Source organism: Gopherus evgoodei, chromosome 16 (genome assembly GCF_007399415.2).
Source record: "Gopherus evgoodei ecotype Sinaloan lineage chromosome 16, rGopEvg1_v1.p, whole genome shotgun sequence".
NCBI classification, from domain to species: Eukaryota; Metazoa; Chordata; order Testudines; family Testudinidae; genus Gopherus; species Gopherus evgoodei.
The window spans coordinates 22,896,217-22,915,891 of NC_044337.1; the positions used below are offsets into that span (position 1 = coordinate 22,896,217).

At 44.2% G+C, this 19,675-nt stretch overlaps 1 protein-coding gene across 3 annotated transcripts in view; it reads right to left on the minus strand.

Annotated features, from left to right (window-relative positions):
* STRBP (spermatid perinuclear RNA binding protein) overlaps positions 1-19,675 on the minus strand; it is a 103,199-nt gene that overhangs the window by 17,599 nt on the left and 65,925 nt on the right. For 2 of the 3 annotated variants that reach the window (XM_030535170.1, XM_030535171.1), the window contains exons 6-16: positions 19,019-19,113; positions 18,504-18,599; positions 17,833-17,944; positions 17,274-17,371; positions 16,662-16,773; positions 13,871-13,963; positions 12,930-13,129; positions 9,732-9,890; positions 5,955-6,089; positions 4,582-4,722; positions 1,362-1,485 (exon numbers count right to left, since the gene is read on the minus strand). In XM_030535170.1, coding sequence (XP_030391030.1) covers positions 1,362-1,485; positions 4,582-4,722; positions 5,955-6,089; positions 9,732-9,890; positions 12,930-13,129; positions 13,871-13,963; positions 16,662-16,773; positions 17,274-17,371; positions 17,833-17,944; positions 18,504-18,599; positions 19,019-19,113 — 1,365 coding nt within the window. The remainder of the gene's footprint in view (positions 1-1,361; positions 1,486-4,581; positions 4,723-5,954; positions 6,090-9,731; positions 9,891-12,929; positions 13,130-13,870; positions 13,964-16,661; positions 16,774-17,273; positions 17,372-17,832; positions 17,945-18,503; positions 18,600-19,018; positions 19,114-19,675) is intronic. The other variant, XM_030535172.1, reaches the window with a different exon arrangement.

Sequence of the window (19,675 nt, forward strand, 5' to 3'; positions counted from 1 at the left end):
AGAATAAAATAAAATATACAGAGATTCTCCTCCCACCTCCAACTCCTTCACATGATCTTCTACACGAGTGTGGTTCAACATCTTCAGATTGAAAACCCCTTATTCAAACTCACATTTTCCTGATTCCACACCATATAAAATGAACAGACAATAATGATAAGCCTATGTATTTTGTTTGTGTAGCTGGAGTTCACAGAGAATACCTGACCTTGAAGGATAATAGTATGCAGGGAATGGAGGAGCAAGATTTTATTTGCTTTAGATAGTACAATTTTCAACCCCTCACGACCACCCACTCCCCAGGTGTTGTGACCCACCAGGTGAGATACACTATTTTAGATGAAGCAAAATATAGAGGAAATCCAGAAGTTGCTATGCACTTCACTGTCTCCGTAGCTATAGTTTTGTTTATTGTGGCTGCTAACCTGCCAATGGGAAGCAACACTAAAACAGCCTGATCAGGAATATGAATTCTGCATGAAGGGGCCCCAAGTATAAATGGGAACTAAAAAGTCTTTTAATTTGGACTTGCAGTTTTGCTGCTCAAAGCAACGCGACCAACATTACAGAGCAACGTCAGCCAGAATATGAATGTGAATTTCTTTCCTTCATTTCTCCCAACATGACAGCTGTTAATAGGCACCTCTGCTCAGAGCCCCAGACTGTGTGGGGTGCTCCCGAGAGCACAATGACTTCCAAATCTGCCAGCATAATCCCCACAGTTCACAACTCTGGAACGCATTCCAGCACAGCAGCAAGTTCCATCCCAACAGCCTGTCCCCAAGAGGACTGCAGATGGGTCTCTCTTACTGTGAATCACACTGCTCCTACAGGAGACTCATTAGGTGGCAAAGCGCTTCTCGCAGGAAGCAACGCGCACAGGATAGTATTTTAATTTTGCATGCACAAACAATATCCTTCTGCCCTTATTAAGGACAATCCTTATCTAGGATGAGAAACTCTTGGTAAAGCCAAGCATAATACTAACGGGCATCTTCCAGGAGACTTCACAACTGGGCACAGAGTTGTGGGAATCATGCCATGGTGAGAGAGTTATAAGAAAGGCAGATACCAGAATTACAAAGCCCCAGGGAAAGAGCAGGAGCTGGACAGCTATTTGTTCATCTTCCATGCACAATAAACCACAAGCAAGATAAGTTTCCAGCTCTACAGAGTCCCTGACTTTTCTCTTTATTTAAACCCTCATGCATTTTCCCCATGGCTCTTCTCAAATGCTATAAAACTAAACAGGTCACCAGCATGGATTAGTCTGACCCATCGAAAGGTGAACGTCAGCAGCCATAGTTCATCCATGGACAGTTGGGATGGACAGACCCTTAGCTATTAGCTCCATGACATACCTGGTGCTATGTATCCGGTAGCAGCAGCTGCCCCAACAAATGCCCCTCGTGCTAAAGCGCCTCGTCCTCTGCCTCGAGCAGCCTGGACTGCTGCAGACACAGCTGTATTTACAATTCCTTTAGTCTGTGCAGAATAAAAAAAATGGCAGGATTCAGAACATGATACACGAGGCAATCCATGTTAAACCAGCTTAATGATCTATGATTTCCATCTAATGCTATATTCAACCCGCTAGGCTTGTTAAAGGCAATACACACTCACTCATTCCATTCTGAAACACAGCTGTGCAGAATTGGGGACTGTGGCACAGACCTATATGTGAGCGCTCAAGTTCTCAATTTGTAGAATCCCCTTCCCTGGACAGAACGAATGGAGCATTGGCAGCTGTGCCAATGGGCATCTTTGTTTCATTCAAACACCACAGTGAGCTATGAGCTATCTTTCTGTCACGTGTGCGATGTGACTCTGATCACTGATAGGGCACCAATGTGCTACTACACTCTGCTACTGATCTCCATCTTGCTTGCCTGTGGGGAGCTGCAGGGACGTGGAGTCCCTGCTGCAAAGATGGATTTGTTACATCATCAGAAATCCTTGACACTTTTTGAGAGAGTGAAGTGCCCGGGCGAGAGGAAGAGGATACTGACCCTATTTCTCCCCACCTCGGCTTGCTGGCTGTTTGCTGTGCAGCCCAGCTTTGCCCTGCCCCATGAAGTGCTGAGCTAAGAGCTGGGGCAGGGAACAAAAGCACTGGCATTTTTATTGTAACATATCAAGGGTGAAATCCCAGACTTGAAGACCAGGATTCTACCACAAATGAAGCAAAAAAGCCTGAACAGGAATTTTCAAAAATACAAACCTATCTCTGTGCTCCTAAAGTCACACTTAGGGCTTGTCTACACCATGTTTAATTCACGGCAAGCTGGGCTGTGAATCTACCCCATGCCAGCTAGCCATGCATTAAGTGTCTGCGTGGACCCTGCTGACGCACATTGAACAGCTAATACAGGCTGATCTGCTCCCATCTCAACAAGGACTAGACTAACCATGTGAGAGAGTTAGTCTGTGGCCAGGGCAGATTCCCACCTCAGCTTGCCACTAACAGCGTGTAGACGAGCCCTTAGGCATAATTAAACTGGGTTGCCAGATTTTCAGACGTATTGGCCACTCAGCTCCCGTAGGTTGTGTTGGCAGCTGTCAGATGACTGGCACATTTCAAAGTTTGGCCACTGCTTTTGACTCCTACTTTTTAGGAATCTTGGCCGCTTGTTAGGCAGGAATTAAACCTGAAACACATTTACCCTTCCTTTGGGCTAGTATGTGCTGTATCCATTCAATCCGATAGATCTTTTCCTATGTCCTCACATGGAGACAGATTTCCATAGAATCACAGGACCTGGAAGTGACCTTGAGAGGTCATCTGCTCCAGTACCCTGCCCTCATCCCTGCAAGGTGTTTGTCTAACCTGCTCTCACACATCTCCAGTGATGGAGATTCCACAACCTCCCTAAACACTGGAACTAAGTGCGTTACTACCCTAACAGAACATTTTTCCTAATGTCCAACCTAAACTGCCCTTGCTGCAATTGAAGCCCAGTGCTTCTTGTCATATCCTCACAGGTTAAGGAGAATAATTTTTCTCCATCCACCTTGTAACAACCTTTTATGTACTTGAAGTAATGGGCCATTTTCATGCCTGGCTATTAGGATCCTATCCGTTTTAAATGCTGAGTGTCTCTAGATTTAAGAATAAATCCTTTCTAGTTCATTTTTATTTTCTGGCCCAACGTAAGATCTATTTTCCTCTTACATGTCTGAATAAATCCCTTGCCTTCTCTCTTTCCATTTTGTTATAATCTTAGTCCTTAATTACCTTCTGGCTCCGTCTGCTTATCCTGCTCAGTAAATGCCATTTCTTAATTTTTTCTTCTCAAAGCGCACAATAGCTACTGTTGTGTAGACAGCTCTGTTGGTCTAACCATAGACTGCGCTGGCCAAACCTTTAGAAACTCTGATTTTTCCTTCTTTTTAAATAAAGGGAGAGGTCTGCATGTGTGCATCAAACCACATCGTTTCCCAAGCATAGTCAGCAGCTGCAAGCTAACTGGCAACCTCATGCAGCAGCTCAGAGAGCTTTAGAAGAGTATTATTGACATAGCTTATTGCAAAGAAATGAGAGCAGAATATGACTAAAAATCAGAGTGCCTGAATCTCAGATCATTCTCGGATCTTAACTGACATCTTTGTGTGGAACAACATTCTTCAGGAATTGGATTTTAAAATAATAATGGAAGCTGAAGAACTTCCATGATGCAGGAACTGGAGGTCTCAGGGCGCCGGGGAGAATTGCTATAAACATAATTGTTAGGTACAGAACGTAACAAATACAACTGGCTTGTAATTTCTCTGAATATATTTTATGCTGTAGCAGGATGGAACAAAATTCATAGGAAAAGAAATCCTAATTCTTGTTCATCTGCACAACGCAGATCAAAGCTGTAACTGTCAGGACTTTTTCTGCATGTGGCTTTCTGGAAGAACTACACAGATAATCAGCTTCAGTTGTGTTCAATGTTAATTGTATAGAATGGAGAGATCAGTGTGGCTCTCAGGAACCATTTAATGATTTGGATTATTAGAATCTAATTTAAAAAGAAGTCTGAAGTGACGTTTTTAATTAAACAAATCCTCCTCATCCAATGAAAAGTTGCATTTGAAAAGGGATACCCCTCAAACAGTTTAAGCTCAAAATTCAACTTTCTCTCGAAGCTTGATGTTGTGTCTATCACCAGACTATAAAAAAGGTATTCTTTAAGTCTACCTCTGTTACTATCAGAGAGGCAGTGCAGTCTAGTGGGTATTGCACTGGAGTTGAACTCAGGAGACCTGGGTTCTATAACTGACTCCGGCACTGACCGGCTGTGTGATCTTGGGCAAACTCACTTCCCCTCTCTCTGTAAGACAATAAGCACTTTGGGGCATAGACTGTTCTGTGTCTTTGTACAGCCCTAACACACTGAGGCCTTCACATCAGCTCATGCCTCTCGGTGCGATTAACAAATTACTAACAACAACAGAGTAATAAAAACAAAGGACAGACCTGCTGAAAAACAGACTTAAGTCATGTGGTCCCTCTGTAGCCGCCATCATCCAATGCTACCCCAGGGCAGTGCTGACAGAGAATGGTGCTTACTACAAAAGGCACCTGGGGATTCTTACCTGAGGGAGAATCTTTTTTTTCTTATTGTTGGTTGCATTAGGCCCAGAAAACAGTTTCTCAAGTGCTGCTAAAGCAGCGCTCGCTTTTGCCACCTTCTTATTTGGACCTGCGCCTCTGAACTTCTGCCCATCTACTTCTACCTGAAGCGAAGAGGTTAATTTAGAGCCAGTACTTTTCCTGGTGGGAACGACAACTCATATTTACAAACAGATCTCAGCTGGAATCATGAGCCATTTATAAAAAACTTCAACAACTAAGTCCAGTTATGGGTGAAACTAACTTGTATTTCCTCCAGTGAGTTCAAAGCACTCCACAATCAAGAAGTAATTAAACCCAGTAGCTCCATGTGATAGGTAGTGATCACTTGAACCCTACAGAAATGGTGGGGAGGGATAGCTCAGTGGTTTGAGCATTGGCCTGCTAAACCCAGGGTTGAGAGTTCAATCCTTGGGGGGGCCATCTAGGGTCTGGGGCAAAAAATCTGTCTGGGGATTGGTCCTGTTTTGAGCAGTGGGTGGGACTAGATGACCTCCAGAAATCCCTTCCAACCCTGATATTCCATGATTCTTAAGTTGAGTAACAGGACAGAAGTTAGGAATCCCACATCAACTTGAAACTGAAGGGGGTATTTACAGAGGTCAAATACACATACTTGGGATGCAATTTGGTAGGAATTAACTGGGAAGATTGCCATGAAGTCTTTAGTAGGCAGGACCTTAGCTTTATATCTCACCCAAAACTATACTTTTAAATGATCCCCAAACCCCACAACATTTTAGGGGCACCTATATCCCTAATCAATCAGCTTTGCATCCCCATCATCTTCAAGAACCTGCATTATGGCTGCCCTCTGGCTAAAGAAAGCTGCCTTCTACTCTCTTTAGAGCCCATCAGTGCTGATTCTGTGTCAGCCCAAGAACCTGCTGCTGCAGAGTAAAATGAGCCAGAGACTGAATCGGCTCCCTCTGCTGCATCATTCCTAACTCCTGCTAGACGGGGAGCAAGAGGATCAAATCAGGGCACTCATACATGGTTGCCAGGACCTGTCCACGACACACATTGGATAGTGGTTTTGGTTACTCAGCTGCCCTCTCCCTACGTCATGTCACGGATGTGATGTGTATAGGGACTTCCATAACCAAATCTTCCTCCTTGCTGAATTATCCAGGGCAAGGAGGACATTCCCCTGCCATCCCCACAATCTCCTTGGCACTGAGAGATACAGGAACCTGAAAAGGTTACCGTCTCTCTTGTGGAAGAGAATGAATGGTAAGGCTCTGGAATAACATTAAATGGCAACAGAAAGCTACCAAGAAGACTGAAGCATTGTTAGCAAAACCACCTGCAGATTTCCGAGCACTGCTGCACTCACCTCCATTACAAAGCGCTTATCATGGCTCCCACCTGTCTCAGAGATGAGCTCATACTTAAGACCTCTTCTTTTTTCATTTAGCTCCATCACTGGGTTTTTGCCACTTGCTGTGAGGATAGGGCCCTGAGTTCTCACCTACAGAGACAAGATACATTATAATCGAAACAGCTCTGAATGGCAGACACACATCTACAGCATGTCTGCCTATAACAGCTGCCCAACCTGGACAGTCTGGCTGCCCACCTGGAAAACGCCAGTATTAATCATCTTCCTTGTGTGTTTCTGCAACAGCCAGTTCTTCCTGATACATCCGCCTTAGCAGGCTCTCTAGGGATGGACTGGCAACAGAGACACAGCATTGTCAAAGCTTCAGTACAACCTGCTGCACCAGAACAGCAGATAGGAAGCCCCTGCCCCCAAGGAAAGCTGAGGGATGAACCATTTAAAAAAAATATATATTGCCACCCGCTCATTTCCGGCACAGGAGGCAGCTAGCCAGGCAGTCAGTGTCTCCATGACGAGTAGTGATCACCTTCACAGCACAGCATGGAGCATCATGCAGCTGGCTGAAGGATAGACCGTCAAGTTTCTTGAAAGCAGCTTTCTGCTACTAAACAGAAGGAGATTGGCTTTCCCAGCCCTGCACATCTCTACTGCCTCATCTAACCATCCCCATGGCACTCCAATCTCTGAGTGGGGAAGCCACAGAGGGTAGGTCAGACATCACAGTAGATATAGCTGTTCTCCTGGGTTAGAAATGCAGAGACAAAGAGCCAGTACACCAGTATAGCAAGACTTCATTATAGTCTGCTGTGCTGGAGGCACCAAAGAAGAACACAGAAAATTAGGAGAGCTAGGCCAAGATTTTCAAAAGTGTCAGGTACCCAACTCGAGAGCACCTGCTCTCTGAAAATAAAGTCCCTTTAAGGCATCTCAATTTAGGCACCCAAAATCCTGAGTCACTTCTGAAAACCTTGACCCTTGTAAACATTTCTAACTGTTTACATGAAAAACAGTTACGATTTGCCTTTAGTTAAAAATTATCTAAATAATTCTAGTTCTTTTTAAGACTGGGATTAAAAGGCTAATATGATTGTGATGCTGTATGGAATATGGGAGCTACTTTATAATATTGTTGATACCAATATTATAAAAGTGCAGTGAATCTTACCAGGTATACCACGTAAGGTATCATTGGAAAAGTTATAATTCACTAGATACGGTAATCTTGTTTATATGTTTTGTATTGTAAGTTATAGATATGCAGGGTATATCTGTATTTCCAAACTTGTGCTGTGCATCTGGGTGACACCCCTAGACAGATTGGCATCAGCACTGCCCAGCATGCTTGATGGCTCATCCAGGGGCATCAGCTATACACTGAACTCATTGAAAGGGTCAGGGGCTACATCTTATGATCAGCGAGGCATGCCTATAGACAGAAGCCTAAGGAACTCCAGGCCATGTGCTAGGCGGCTTGTGTTTGAAACAAAAGAAATACAGGCTGCATGGCAAAAGACTATATAAGGCAGCTGCATCTTCTCCATTTTGTCTTCATTCCTGCTTCTTACATCTGGTATAACTTTTCTACAAACTGAAGCTCTGAACAAAAGACCGAATGACCCATCTAAGCTGTGGATGTGTTCCAGAGGGACTTTCAAGCCAGCAAACTCACCAACACTCCTAAGAAGCTGATATATGGACTCTGAAGTCTTTGTATTTATGTAATTGCTTTACCATTTAACAACTCTTCTTGTCCTTTCTTATTTCTTTATAATAAACCTTTAGTTTTAGATGCTAAAGGACTGGCCGGCAGCATGGGATTCTGGGTAAGATCTAACCTAATACTGACCTGGCAATGTGGCTGGCCCCTTGGGGTCAGGAGAATATTTTGTAGAGTGAGCAGAATTTTTAAAATAACTTTTCACCTTACTGCACCTAGGTGCCGATTGGGAGTCTGAAACTTGAATGAAATGTAATAAGAGGGTTGTGCGCTTTTTTTTTTTTTTTTGGGGGGGGGGGGGGGGAAGGGGGCACGGGCCTTCTTGGTAACCAGGGTGGGGATCAGAAGCACAGTTTGCGACTGGTTGGAGAGTATAACTTCAGTGTTACCCAACAGATTTGGGAGTATCCGCTCTCCTTTTCAGAACCTGCCCTGACCTTGGCATTTCCAGTGAGGGCTACACTAGACACTTCGGGTCACAATGATTATTAAGGTTATAAAAGTTGGTCACAGAAGTCTGGGATTCTGTGATTTTATATGTCCTCCATGACTGCAGCACCGGCAGGAGGGTGGGGCCTCCCAATAGGAGCCCTGGCTGGGAGATCTGGCTCCAGCCCCACACCATAGGGCTCGGGCTTTTGCGATTTATTGTTTATTACACACATCGGTCTGTGACAAAAATCTCAGCCTTAGTGATTATACATTGTCTGGCTCTAAGTTTGAAGTCACATTATCTAAATGGGTTAAGTTACGAAGAAACCCACATTTCAATGTACTGAAAAGTATCTATAGAGCAGGCAGATTACTTAAATTTATATTTTTAACAAAAAAGCACTTACATCTGAAAGGAGCATTATATCTAAAAATAAGGCAAGAATCTAGATCTATTTATCTGCACAGTCTCCTGAGTGCATCACAAAGATATGAGCCACAGCAATGAAAATTCAAATTAAAGCTCTCGCTTCCATGCTTAACACAAACACTTGTCTAGAATTCCTGGGGATGATGAAGAAGAATGGTGGTACAAATGGAGATGGGGAGGGTGAAGAGGATAGAGACTATGTCTAGATCCGTCGCATGGCTGCGGCTGGCCAGTGACAGTGGTCTCAGTTTGTGGGACTATAAAATTGCAGTGTAGACACTTGGGCCCAGGCTCATCGGGTCTCAGTGCCTGGGCTCCAGCCTGAGCCCAAATATCTATGCTCAACTGACCCCGGACTCAGAGCCTCCGCGCCCGTGGATGTTTAATTGCAGTACAGACACACCCTCAGAGAGAACTCCGAATTGCTTGGTTTGTTAGCTCATGACAACTATGTAAATATTGGAAATAGTTTAAGAAAATATTTAAATTAACAACATACTGCAGACCCCTTGCAACTGGACTCCTGGAAACATTCAGCATAGACTGGTCAAGTTAAGGCATTTGATCCTTCACAGAATACTACATTTCCCACAAATTCATTGGGAAAACAGAAGCAGAATTTGCTCTTTAGAGTTCCTTAATTAAGCTCCAATTCCCAAAATTAAGCTAGCGTAACTTTAGACTGTAGCATTTTTTTAGTCCATTCATAAATACACATTTAAAGGCATGATAATGCCTTTCACATTATTTAAATACATCCCTATTCACTGTGCTACTTTTCTGTACTTCTATCAATCGATAGGTACTTTTAATATAAAGACAGCTCTAAACAATGATTTATGTTCTAAAATAGAAAAACATTACACTTGTTACTTATTTGTCTTACAAGTGTGCCAAGATTGAGGTCTCAGCATGCTAGGTGCACAGGAAGACTGTCTTACCCTGAAGAGCTTACAGTCTAAATATGATGAGACAGAGAGAGAGAGAGAGAGAAAGAATGATCCTCACTTTACAGCTCAGGAACAGAGGCACAGAGAGATGGAAGGGATTTGCCCAGGGTCTCACTGGCAGTCTGTGGCAGAGATGGGAACTGAAACCAGATCTCTTGATTCCCAATCCAGTGCCTTAACTACACAAGGCCATTGTTCTCATGGAAAGCTCTGTCTCTGTGTGTTTTCCAGTGAATACCCACCTCTAAGGTAGAGGAGGTGTCAATTGTAGAATTTCCAGTATTATTGCTTGAGTTTGAAGAGACAGTCTCGTTTTTGCCTTCGGTATCTGATTTTTCATCAGAGCTCATGCAGTCAATGTCTGCATCAAAGCCAGTTGGGTAGCCCATTGCTTGTAATACCTACACCAAACAACATTAAATGAGATGTAAAACCAGTTTGGGGTTTGGAAGCGAATGCAAGGCTGATCATACAGCAGTAAAAAGGCCACACACACTTCAGGAGGTAACTCACTTTGAAGTTCATTTTTCACCAAGTTAAATACAGTGAAAAATCAAGTACTAATGGGAAAAAGGGCCCTAGCCTTCCTAAGCTGCAAAATATAATTGAGAGTTTCCAGTGTCAAATGCACCAGCAGTTCATAATTACCATTTTCCAAACTGAGGCTCCCACATATAATATGGGATTAAAATTCAACCTATAAAATACATAATTATATGCAAAGTATCTAATGATTCACAATTCGGGTCACACCACACCCACAATGTAACACTACCTGACAGTGTGACCAAGACATTCTGTTTTGCATCTTAAGTTCCTTTGAGCTCAGCATATACAAGTCTGCAGAGAAAGGACAAGGCATCTCCAGGTGCCTTGGGGGTTCCTATGTCATCTGCAATGTGGGATGCTACACATGTAGCATCAAGCCCAGATGTCAACCGTTCAGGTTCCCAGGTGGCAACAAATGCAGGGGTTACCGTATGATTGGGTTTTCCCAGACAGGACCTCTTTTTTGAACCTCTTCCTTCTCTGTTCGGGGGGGGGGGGGGTTCCAAACAGGCAATGTCCTGGGTTTCTGCAGAGCAGACAAGCTGCAGCTCAGAAAGACTCCCGACTGATCCATTTCCCTGCAAGTCACAGCTGCTGGATCCCACCCACCCAAGCCCCGCTCTTGGCCTTGGGGAAGGGATCCTGCAGGAAGGTGCTGAGAGATAACTGTCGCTGCATCTTGGGCTTGTGCCCTAGGCGCTGACTGATGGCTGCGCCCTGCTACTGTGACAGGGAATGACACTGCCCCCCACCTCCAGTGAGTACCCCCCACCCAGGTACGCCCTTCAGCAGCCCCAACTGTACTTCTCTCCACTTTTAGGGAACCTGAAATACGGTAACCCTAAGCAAATGGTAACATGCAGCTTAAAGATAAAAAACTTGGCTAGAACCCAGCACTGCTGGAATCTAGGATTGAGAAGATCTCCCATCTGCAGCTGCTCCAAGAACATCAGCTGATAAACATAACCAATGATGCACGTCCCTCTCAGTGCTGTAGGGGAGCCTGATCTGAGGTGTGCATGGCAGTGAAGCAGTAAAGGAGATGGAGATGTAAGGGAGTAATTGGCTATTTCATCTAGACATGAATGTGAAGTATTTCAAACCTCCTGGGCTGTCACCATGCTGCTCACCACCAGCCACTTTGTAGGAGAGAGATGCGCAGAACCTGATTTTGTCACTGCCAAACACTTTCCCCATGGGGTCTCCAGAAGAGATGAGGCACTCTCCCCCCCAATGCACAATGATGTGGCAGGTCAGGCAGTTCTGTGACTGACTCCCTGATCTGCCTATGCAGATGTGTTCAGTGGGCACAAAATGTAGGTGTGAACTGACTCAGAGGCTAACCTGAGGCCCACCCTGAAAGTTCAGTCTCAAAAGCAAAGCTTGCAGACATGCCCACAGGTACCAAAGAGTGAACATGGAAGTGGGAATAGCATAAGCATTCTCCTCCAATCAAGGGGCACACAGCTCCAGCCCCCTTTTCCCCGCCCCGAAGGCTGGTAGGGGGCAGGTACCACAGTCACGGACAACTCTATTCCTTTCCCCCGGTTTGGGAGTGCACTTGCCAGTCAAATGCAGCTGCAGATTTAGAGCTTTAAGTATCTAAACAGTGAACAGTGAAACCTAAAAATGGAAACATCTCAATTTAACCCTACAATCTCTTGGTGTGTGAGCAAGCAGCGCGTGGGCTGCCAGGGAGCAGCAGTGCTGGGCTCTGCAGGGCCAGCCTGCCAGCTGGTCCTCAGCTGGAAAGAGGGTGGTTCCAAAGCATAGCCAAGAGGGAGGGTGGGTGGGTAAATTTGGGGAAAATGGGGCTGTGCGAAGCTCTGGCCAGGAACTAGGAGCCACAGAGGAGCCCTGCAGGAGGACGGCAGAAATAAGATCCTGCTTTTCAAGGCAGAATTCTTAATGGTATCAAAAAAAGACAATTATTGGGGCAAAATGTAGGTGTGAGTAGGACAGGATGGGAGGACACACACAAAGCCACATCTACAGAATGATACATTCTACAAATACTTTTGGGCGCTTTGAGCGTGAAAGCAAAAGGGACAATGGGACTTTCAAACTCCTAAATCAAAGGAAAATGGAAAGTTGCCAGATGAATCTTCTGAAAAGGAAGTTCATTCAAAGTACATGAAAGGAAGCACAGATAATGACAGATGGGTTTGTTCTTGCAATTGCAGCTCTGCGCACTTCGCAGACAACTTTCTCTCCCTTCTCAGCAATGCACACAGGAAAGGTCTGGTACAGCAGCGCCTGATCTAGCTAAGAAATTTACATGGGGATGACTGTGGTGCCTATTTTTATTTATGAGACACCAACTCAAGTCTCACTGTTTTACCAACTCCATCTTTCTCCCACAGAGTCTCTGGAAAGGGGAGCAATGGGGTATGGCTCAGGCTGACTCATACTGATGGACCATTTGGTAACAAGTTGTGATTCACCATCCTCTATTTACTGTAGCACCCGTGATGTGCTAGGTGATTTCCAAACGCTCAAGATGGGATGGTTCCCTACTCCAAGGAGCTCACAACCCAAGGAGAGCGACAGATAGGCAGAGTGAGAGGAATGGGAACAACAGAAGGATGAGCCATCGCACTAGTAACTAGCAAGGGGAACCAAAAATCAAAACACAGAACTCACCCACACTCACTCATCGACCTCTGGTGGCTTGCACAGCTCAGTTCACTTTTCCCCTCCTACCTGTTCACCATGCGATCTGGAAGTGCCAGGCACTTTGAAAAGGGCCAGGATAGCAGGTTTGATCCACAATGCCTCTCTTTAGAGGGTTTTCCCATTGATAGTTCTGATCATATCTGTTCTGGGTTTTCCAGGGTCCGGGGCTGGAATTATCAACTTAATTCATATTCACGTCTCCACCTCAGCCTTACCTTCACAGCCACATGGAGCTTGGCCGTTTTCTTAGAAGGTCCTGATGCTTCATAGGTCGTACCATCAACATCTACAGACATTGTGAAGACTGGGGCATGGACTGGACCCGACTGCGAAAGAAGCTTATACTGAAGCCCTGGCCTGATTTGGTTCAGTCTCATCAGAGCATTCATGAGATCGATTGCTTTACTGTCTAGGACTATTATAGGAGAGAGTGGGAAGGGAAAAAAAGATTAACAAAAGAAACGGAGAAGTGAAACATTTTGCATTTCTAAAGCACCATCCATCTGCGCACTTAAGTGCACTACATAAACATGAATGAGTGCCAGCCATCCACTCCCCCAGTGGTTCATGACCATTACTCAATCCCTTTAGATCTCAGAGCTCTGTACCAATCAGTCAGGTTCTTCCTGGCTGCTACAACTTGATATGAAATCTCATAGGTCATACAGTACTGCGAGTGCTACCTGCAGCTGGATCCCATATGAAACTAGGTACCAGGAGCTACTTGTTCACAATAATCCAGAAAAAACTCCTGGTCTGCATATACAATACAGATGATCTGTCAATGGAATCAGCACCTATCTCCTGTCCCAAATGTGAGATCTGAGCAAATGTGAGTTCTACATATTGTGAGGTCTTGGTCTGAGGCTGTTTGAGAGACCACTACCAGACATTACAAATAAAATACCTGAACTCTTTGGACAACCTAATTTTAATATCACCTGCTGGAATAACATGATCAGTGACGTGAGTCAGTCAGCCAGTCAAATATGTGCAAAGAAACTGAAACCCACCTTTAAGCAGAGGAGTCTGAAGTTCCGAGCTCACGGGATTGAGAATACACACACCCACCCACCCACCAAGAAGTTTTTCTGTCAGCTCCTACTATAACCAACAGTGGCTCCTTGAAGCCAGAACAAATAAAAGCTGCACTTACTTTTCCTCAAGTTGCGCTTCATCTTTTTATTTGGATCTTTATCATCCCCTAATCCATCCTCAAATGGCCGTTTCAGAGCAGAGGAGCCTGCACCTAAAAGATAGTTCTCCTTGTAATACGGATTTAAATAGTCAAAAATAAGGCAACAATCCCATAGCACCTGTCTGATTAGTCCCATTAGTTTCTGCTTTGATGTTAACCTTATAATTAACAATCACCTGTATAGGTTTGTATTTAAGAATTTATATTGCTACATAGAAGAAAGTGTTAGCTTGTAACTGGGGAGTCCTTAAGTTTCCACTATTGCCTGCAGAGGTCCACAGTATTGAACTTGGCAACATTAGCGAATCAGATCACGTAGTCAAACCTCTACTTCCTTACCAGCTCAAATACCAATAGTATGGCCTACAGATGTTGTTACATGCATTCTAATCATCATCATAAATATCTGGAAATCTCTGCAAGAGATTTCTTAAGTCCAACAGTTGAAGTTTTATTTTAAAAGCTAACATTCTATAGAGGAGCTGAAATCAGAGATCCACGAAAAACAAAACACGGATTTTGTATTTCAGCAAACTTCAAGGTTTTCTGTAAATGGAGGCAGCTTTGGTTCTTAACCCTCAGCGCCACAGAAGTGACGTCTCTTTAGTACTGTATTTCATTTACATTATTTTATATCTCACCTGTGCCAGCCCACCAGGCTGCAGGGCTGCTAACACTTTAGACACAAACAGTAGCATGACCAAAACAAACCTGTCTTCCTCATTCAATCTCATTGTTTTTATTGATAAGCTAACTCCAGCTGAAATACACAACAGGTCTATCAGAATACAGTAGGTCAATAATTCTCCTGAGCTCAAGCATCCATCAGATGGGGAAAAAAGTATCTCTACATCCATCATTTGCCATAATAGAAATAAAGTCCCTGTAATAGGCAGTGCCACCAGATCAATGTTCTCACTTTAAAAATAAATGGCTAGGACTGGCCTCACCATTATCAAGTGACAAGAAACTATTATTTCTGTGACAGTGCTCCAACTCCAAAGACATGATCTCTTAATTATAAAATAGCCTGGATTGAGCAAATGGGCTACAAGGATGCATTAATCAGATCCGACTAAAGGAACTATACTCACATAACCAGTGAAAGGGAAACGCCAAAGAGGGTGGAAAAGGGAAAATTTTAAAAAATGCTTTAGAATTAATCTTTAATGTGGACTTTAGCAGCTTTATGACTGGGAGCAAGTCCTTTGGCTTGTTCCACTCACCGTGATCTGAACTGCCTGTTCTAAAATCTCTGTTCTCTAAACCTCCACAGCAGTATTCTTCAGTTAGCTGCCTGTGGGCCACATCTGGCCCACAAGGTCTTTCTGGTTAGCCTGCTGGGCATCAGCTGCTCCGCCCTGCTCCCTGCTAGGGGCTCCACTGTAAGGGCAGTCCCACTACCTGGTTCCTGGGCTCTCCTGCCAGGAGGTTCCTTTCCCTCTCAAGCTGCACAGCGTCCTCCACATCAGCAGATGCCAGCCCAGGGGAGAGGCGGTTCAGCATGGGACCAGGTAGGGAGCACAGGAGCCAGAGCAGAGTATCAGGGCCATCCTTGGTCAGAGTTGGAGCCAGGTAGTAGGATCATCCCTGCAGCAGGGTCCCCAGCTGGAAGCAAGAGGCAGGGATGGGACAGGCTAGGGGGTGGGGTCACCCCCTGCTCCCAGGGTTTCTCCCAGCTCCCCCACTGCCCCCCCTTTTCCCAGCTCCTTGCACTCAAACAGTATTAAGGAGGCTCCTGTCTTCAGCAGCTACTCCCCTCTCCCCACCCTTGGGGAAACACTACTCATTCAGAGACTCAGGATTTTTGGTGAACTGAAATTTGGATGAACAGACTTTACCTGTACATGGCATGATTGTAAAGAGAAGAAAAATAAACCGCCGCTAATTAGACTAGCACTCTGTGCCTCATTCAAAAAAATCAGCTAACGTGCCACCTTCGGCACATGTGCCACAGGCTGCTAATCGCTGCCAGCCAGGCAAAGCACTGACATGCTTTCACTAGAGAGCAAACACTGAACGAGGCCTCTGGCCCACCAAGGCTTTGGCAATGCCTTATTTGGCCTCCCAGAAAACCTAATTGAATATCACTGCACTAAGGACCTGTCCCATTTTAATTATGGTTAGAAAACATACTTCACATTCATTTCAGGGTCTAAGAGTGGGTGAGACAGATGGAGCTAGGAGGAAAAACAGGACTGCCTGATGTATTGTTTGGATATTTGGAATATCACTGGAAATCTACTTCTTTTTTTTCTTTTTTTTTAATATATAGTCCAAGGTAAAAACTGTAACAATACTGTGCTTAGAGAGAGTTTTTTAGGACAATTTTATTTTACTTTACCACCTTCTCTAAGGGATTCTTTGCAGTGAATCTGAGCAGGGACACTGACCTAATATTGCTCAGTTGGCTTGTCTAAAGGCTCTTGCTCCCCTAGCATAAGAGACATGCATTACTTTACTCCCCATGCCCCAAGGAGGACATACATCAGAAGAAAACCACATGCTACACTGCAGCGTTTATATTTTCCACATTCTTTTGTATGTTCTATTATTTAGTGACTAGAGACCGCTCATCGATTTTCCTCTCATGGTATAATCATTTTTTCAAAAAGAAACGTTCTTCTGACACACACAGCACATAACCCAGAATTTCACCAAGCTACATTCCAAAGAGCCAGTGTAGCACCCAGGTTACATCCTGTTTATGTTTTTAATGATGTTTCCCCAAGAGACTGTCTGCACTCACCTTCTTTGTCAGTAACTGACCAGGAATATTTTTGAAAGGATTTATTTGATGGGAGAGGATCCATTTCGAGCACCTTATAGATCTGACCAAAGGCTGATAGCCTGAGCGCGTGCTAGGGAAGAACAGAAATGACACACATCACTGCAATGCTCTGCCCAGGTGTCTGAACTTCTGAATAAAACTCTAGACAGGATCAACATCTCTCCTATGAGGAAGGACTCAAATCTCTATGGAAAGGGTTAATATGAGAGAGAGAGAGAGAGAGAGAGAGAATGAACAGAAACAAACAGCCATTTCTGGGATACATTGTGTGATATTCACCCCTGTTCAGAGCACCAGCACTGGACCTATGCGCCACAGGTGCTTAAAGCGAGACCTACATGAAGCACAGGCTTTGGGCTGGCACTCCGAAGGAGAAAATTTCATTTATAATAGAACTCCTATATTCTCAAAACCTTTATTTAATCCTTCCAGTGCAGGGCATGAGAAGAGCTGCCATGAGTCTACTGTAAGAACGAAGCCACCTTGAGCGAAGGGGTAAACTGAATGCAGTGAATCGGATGTTCTTCAGCGGAAATGACACTTAGGTTCCTGGAAGCAGAGGTTTTCTACCTGAGCACTGTGTGTAATGGCTTCTTTTTGCTGCACTGTCATATAGGACAAAGCGTCTGTTGGCTCCCGCTCACAGGGATCATGCAGGCCAGGGCCCCCTACAAAGGGAGAAAATAGACAGTTCAGAACATGTCAGAAACACCAACCAAAAGACTGTGGGAGTCAAGTGGAAGTCACAAGAGCTAAATTCTACTCTCCGATGAGTGCAGAGCCCCCATCTATTTCAGTGGGGACTGAAACAGCCTTAGGAACAAGCTAACCCTAAGGTTTTACTCCCTAAACGAGCAGGGCCATTTAAATTGTTGTTGTCAACACTGTACACATAAGACAGCAGGCACTGTAACACCATTAGCACCACAACATAGGGACATTACAACTATTAATAGGGACAATATATTTTTATGTTAACCCTGGAGCTTCTCAATGTCTTGCTAACAATCCACATGCTAAGCCTCCTGAGAACAGGCATTTTAAAACATGCAGGAATGGAAAACATGAACATTTCAAAACAGAAGAAAGATCAATCTTTGGTGTGTCTGAATTTATTCTAGGCCCTTACCAGGAAGCAGAATTCCAGATGCCAAACACTCCATCACTCGTCTTAAGGCCTCCCCAGCGCCCAAAGGTCTATTACAAGTACCTATAGATTTTTCACATATAAGCTCTAGTGGCTAAAAGACATTAAATTAGAATTAGCACAGGTGCCAGAGCGGGGCTGCAGTTAAACACAAGAAGTCATTTCAAATGGGGACGAGGCACTGCTCCTAGTGTCCCTGGGGTGTTTGTTAACCCGTGGATTTCTACAGTGCGCAGCTTTTCCGAGCAGGAGGGTACCACCAACTCCACTGCATCGGCTTACGCTGAGCTCACATTTCCCAGATTACACCTGCACCAGCCATGGCAGTGAGGCGCTTTTAAAAGTGTCAAATCTCTATGGCAAGGGGTGGATTCCGCAGAACACACGAGGCCCTGCCGACACTGTGCCCATCGCCATGGCTTCCAGGCACCATACAGAGTTACTGAAATGGACACAAGCTGCCCCTCTCCCTCCTCAGCTCCCCAGGCATTTTTTTAAACAAAAGATTGTTTTAAAGGGTGTGACGAGGGAAAGAGAAGCAGGGAGCTGAGTTTCACATGCCCATTCTACAGCCCTCACAAGACACCGTGACCATTCACTGAGGGTCTGACTTTTCAAACCTAGTTGCCATCTGACTGCTGTTCCACACTTACCCATCCTTTTAGCGGTGCCCATGTGGGGACTCTGTTGCACAAATCACGCAGAATACGTAGAACAATTACACATGATTTTAGTCCATTTGCCCTGGCCTAAAACAAACAAAATGGTTCCAATACACCTGCTGAAATCCAGCCTTCAATTTTGCTTTTTAAAATGTACAGAGTCCTGGAATAGGTTCTTTAATATGATTACTAATTAGCACTTAAACTGTTTCATGCAAAACAAAGAAAGTTACATAAAAGCAAAATACTGCATTTTATAGAAAGGCAGGCTTAACAGTAAAAAGAAGCATAATGTTAAAATTGCTTTTGTAGCCTCATGACAACTATAGACCAGTTGGCTAGCTACCTAGCGTCCTCGCTTTTACAGAACAGCACTCGGAATTCGAAATTCTAGACTTGCACTCTAGAGGGGCTAGACAGAAATAAAAGAGGCATTACAATTAAAAGTGTCTCAAATTAAACCTCATAAGGCTACAATAACAATAAGATAAGAACAAATAGCCAACCTGAAACCATTTGGCGTGCCGCAGAGAGGCCAAGGCCTCCAGGCATTTCTGCCTGTCCAATAAGTCCGGAGGATCTTTCATCGCAACATTATCTACTGGTAAAATGGGATAAAAAGAGACAGATACAATTTGACCAAGGGGTTTCTGTCACAGTACATAAAGAGTGGCAGCATCTCAATGAGCTAATAAGACTCCCAGAAAAAAAATTAATTTTTTTAAGTGCACTGTGTTATTTAATTCAAACAAGCCATTAAAAAGGTAGTAAATGTGCACATGTGCAACAGAAGCAAAAGGCATTCACTCCTTATACAAAATCGATGGCCACTGCTACAGACAATCTGGGATCTTATTAAAAATGTAGAACACATTTCAGGGCAGAAAATAGCTATGTAGCACTTCTTCTTTCCTTCCTCCCTCCTGTTTGTGGTTTTATCCAGGTGCATAAAATCAGCACAGAATTACTAATTGACAGCAACCTTCTCAACAAGAGGAAGATTTTCTTGAAGGAGAACGTTTGCCTCAGAGGCAGGAAGCATTGAAGAATGATTTAGAGGTGCCTTTTGGAAATTTGAAGATACTTCCAGTTTATCTTATCAAAGCCACAGCAATTAACAGTGGAGACGTGTATTTCTCGTCAATATTAACCCAATATAAACA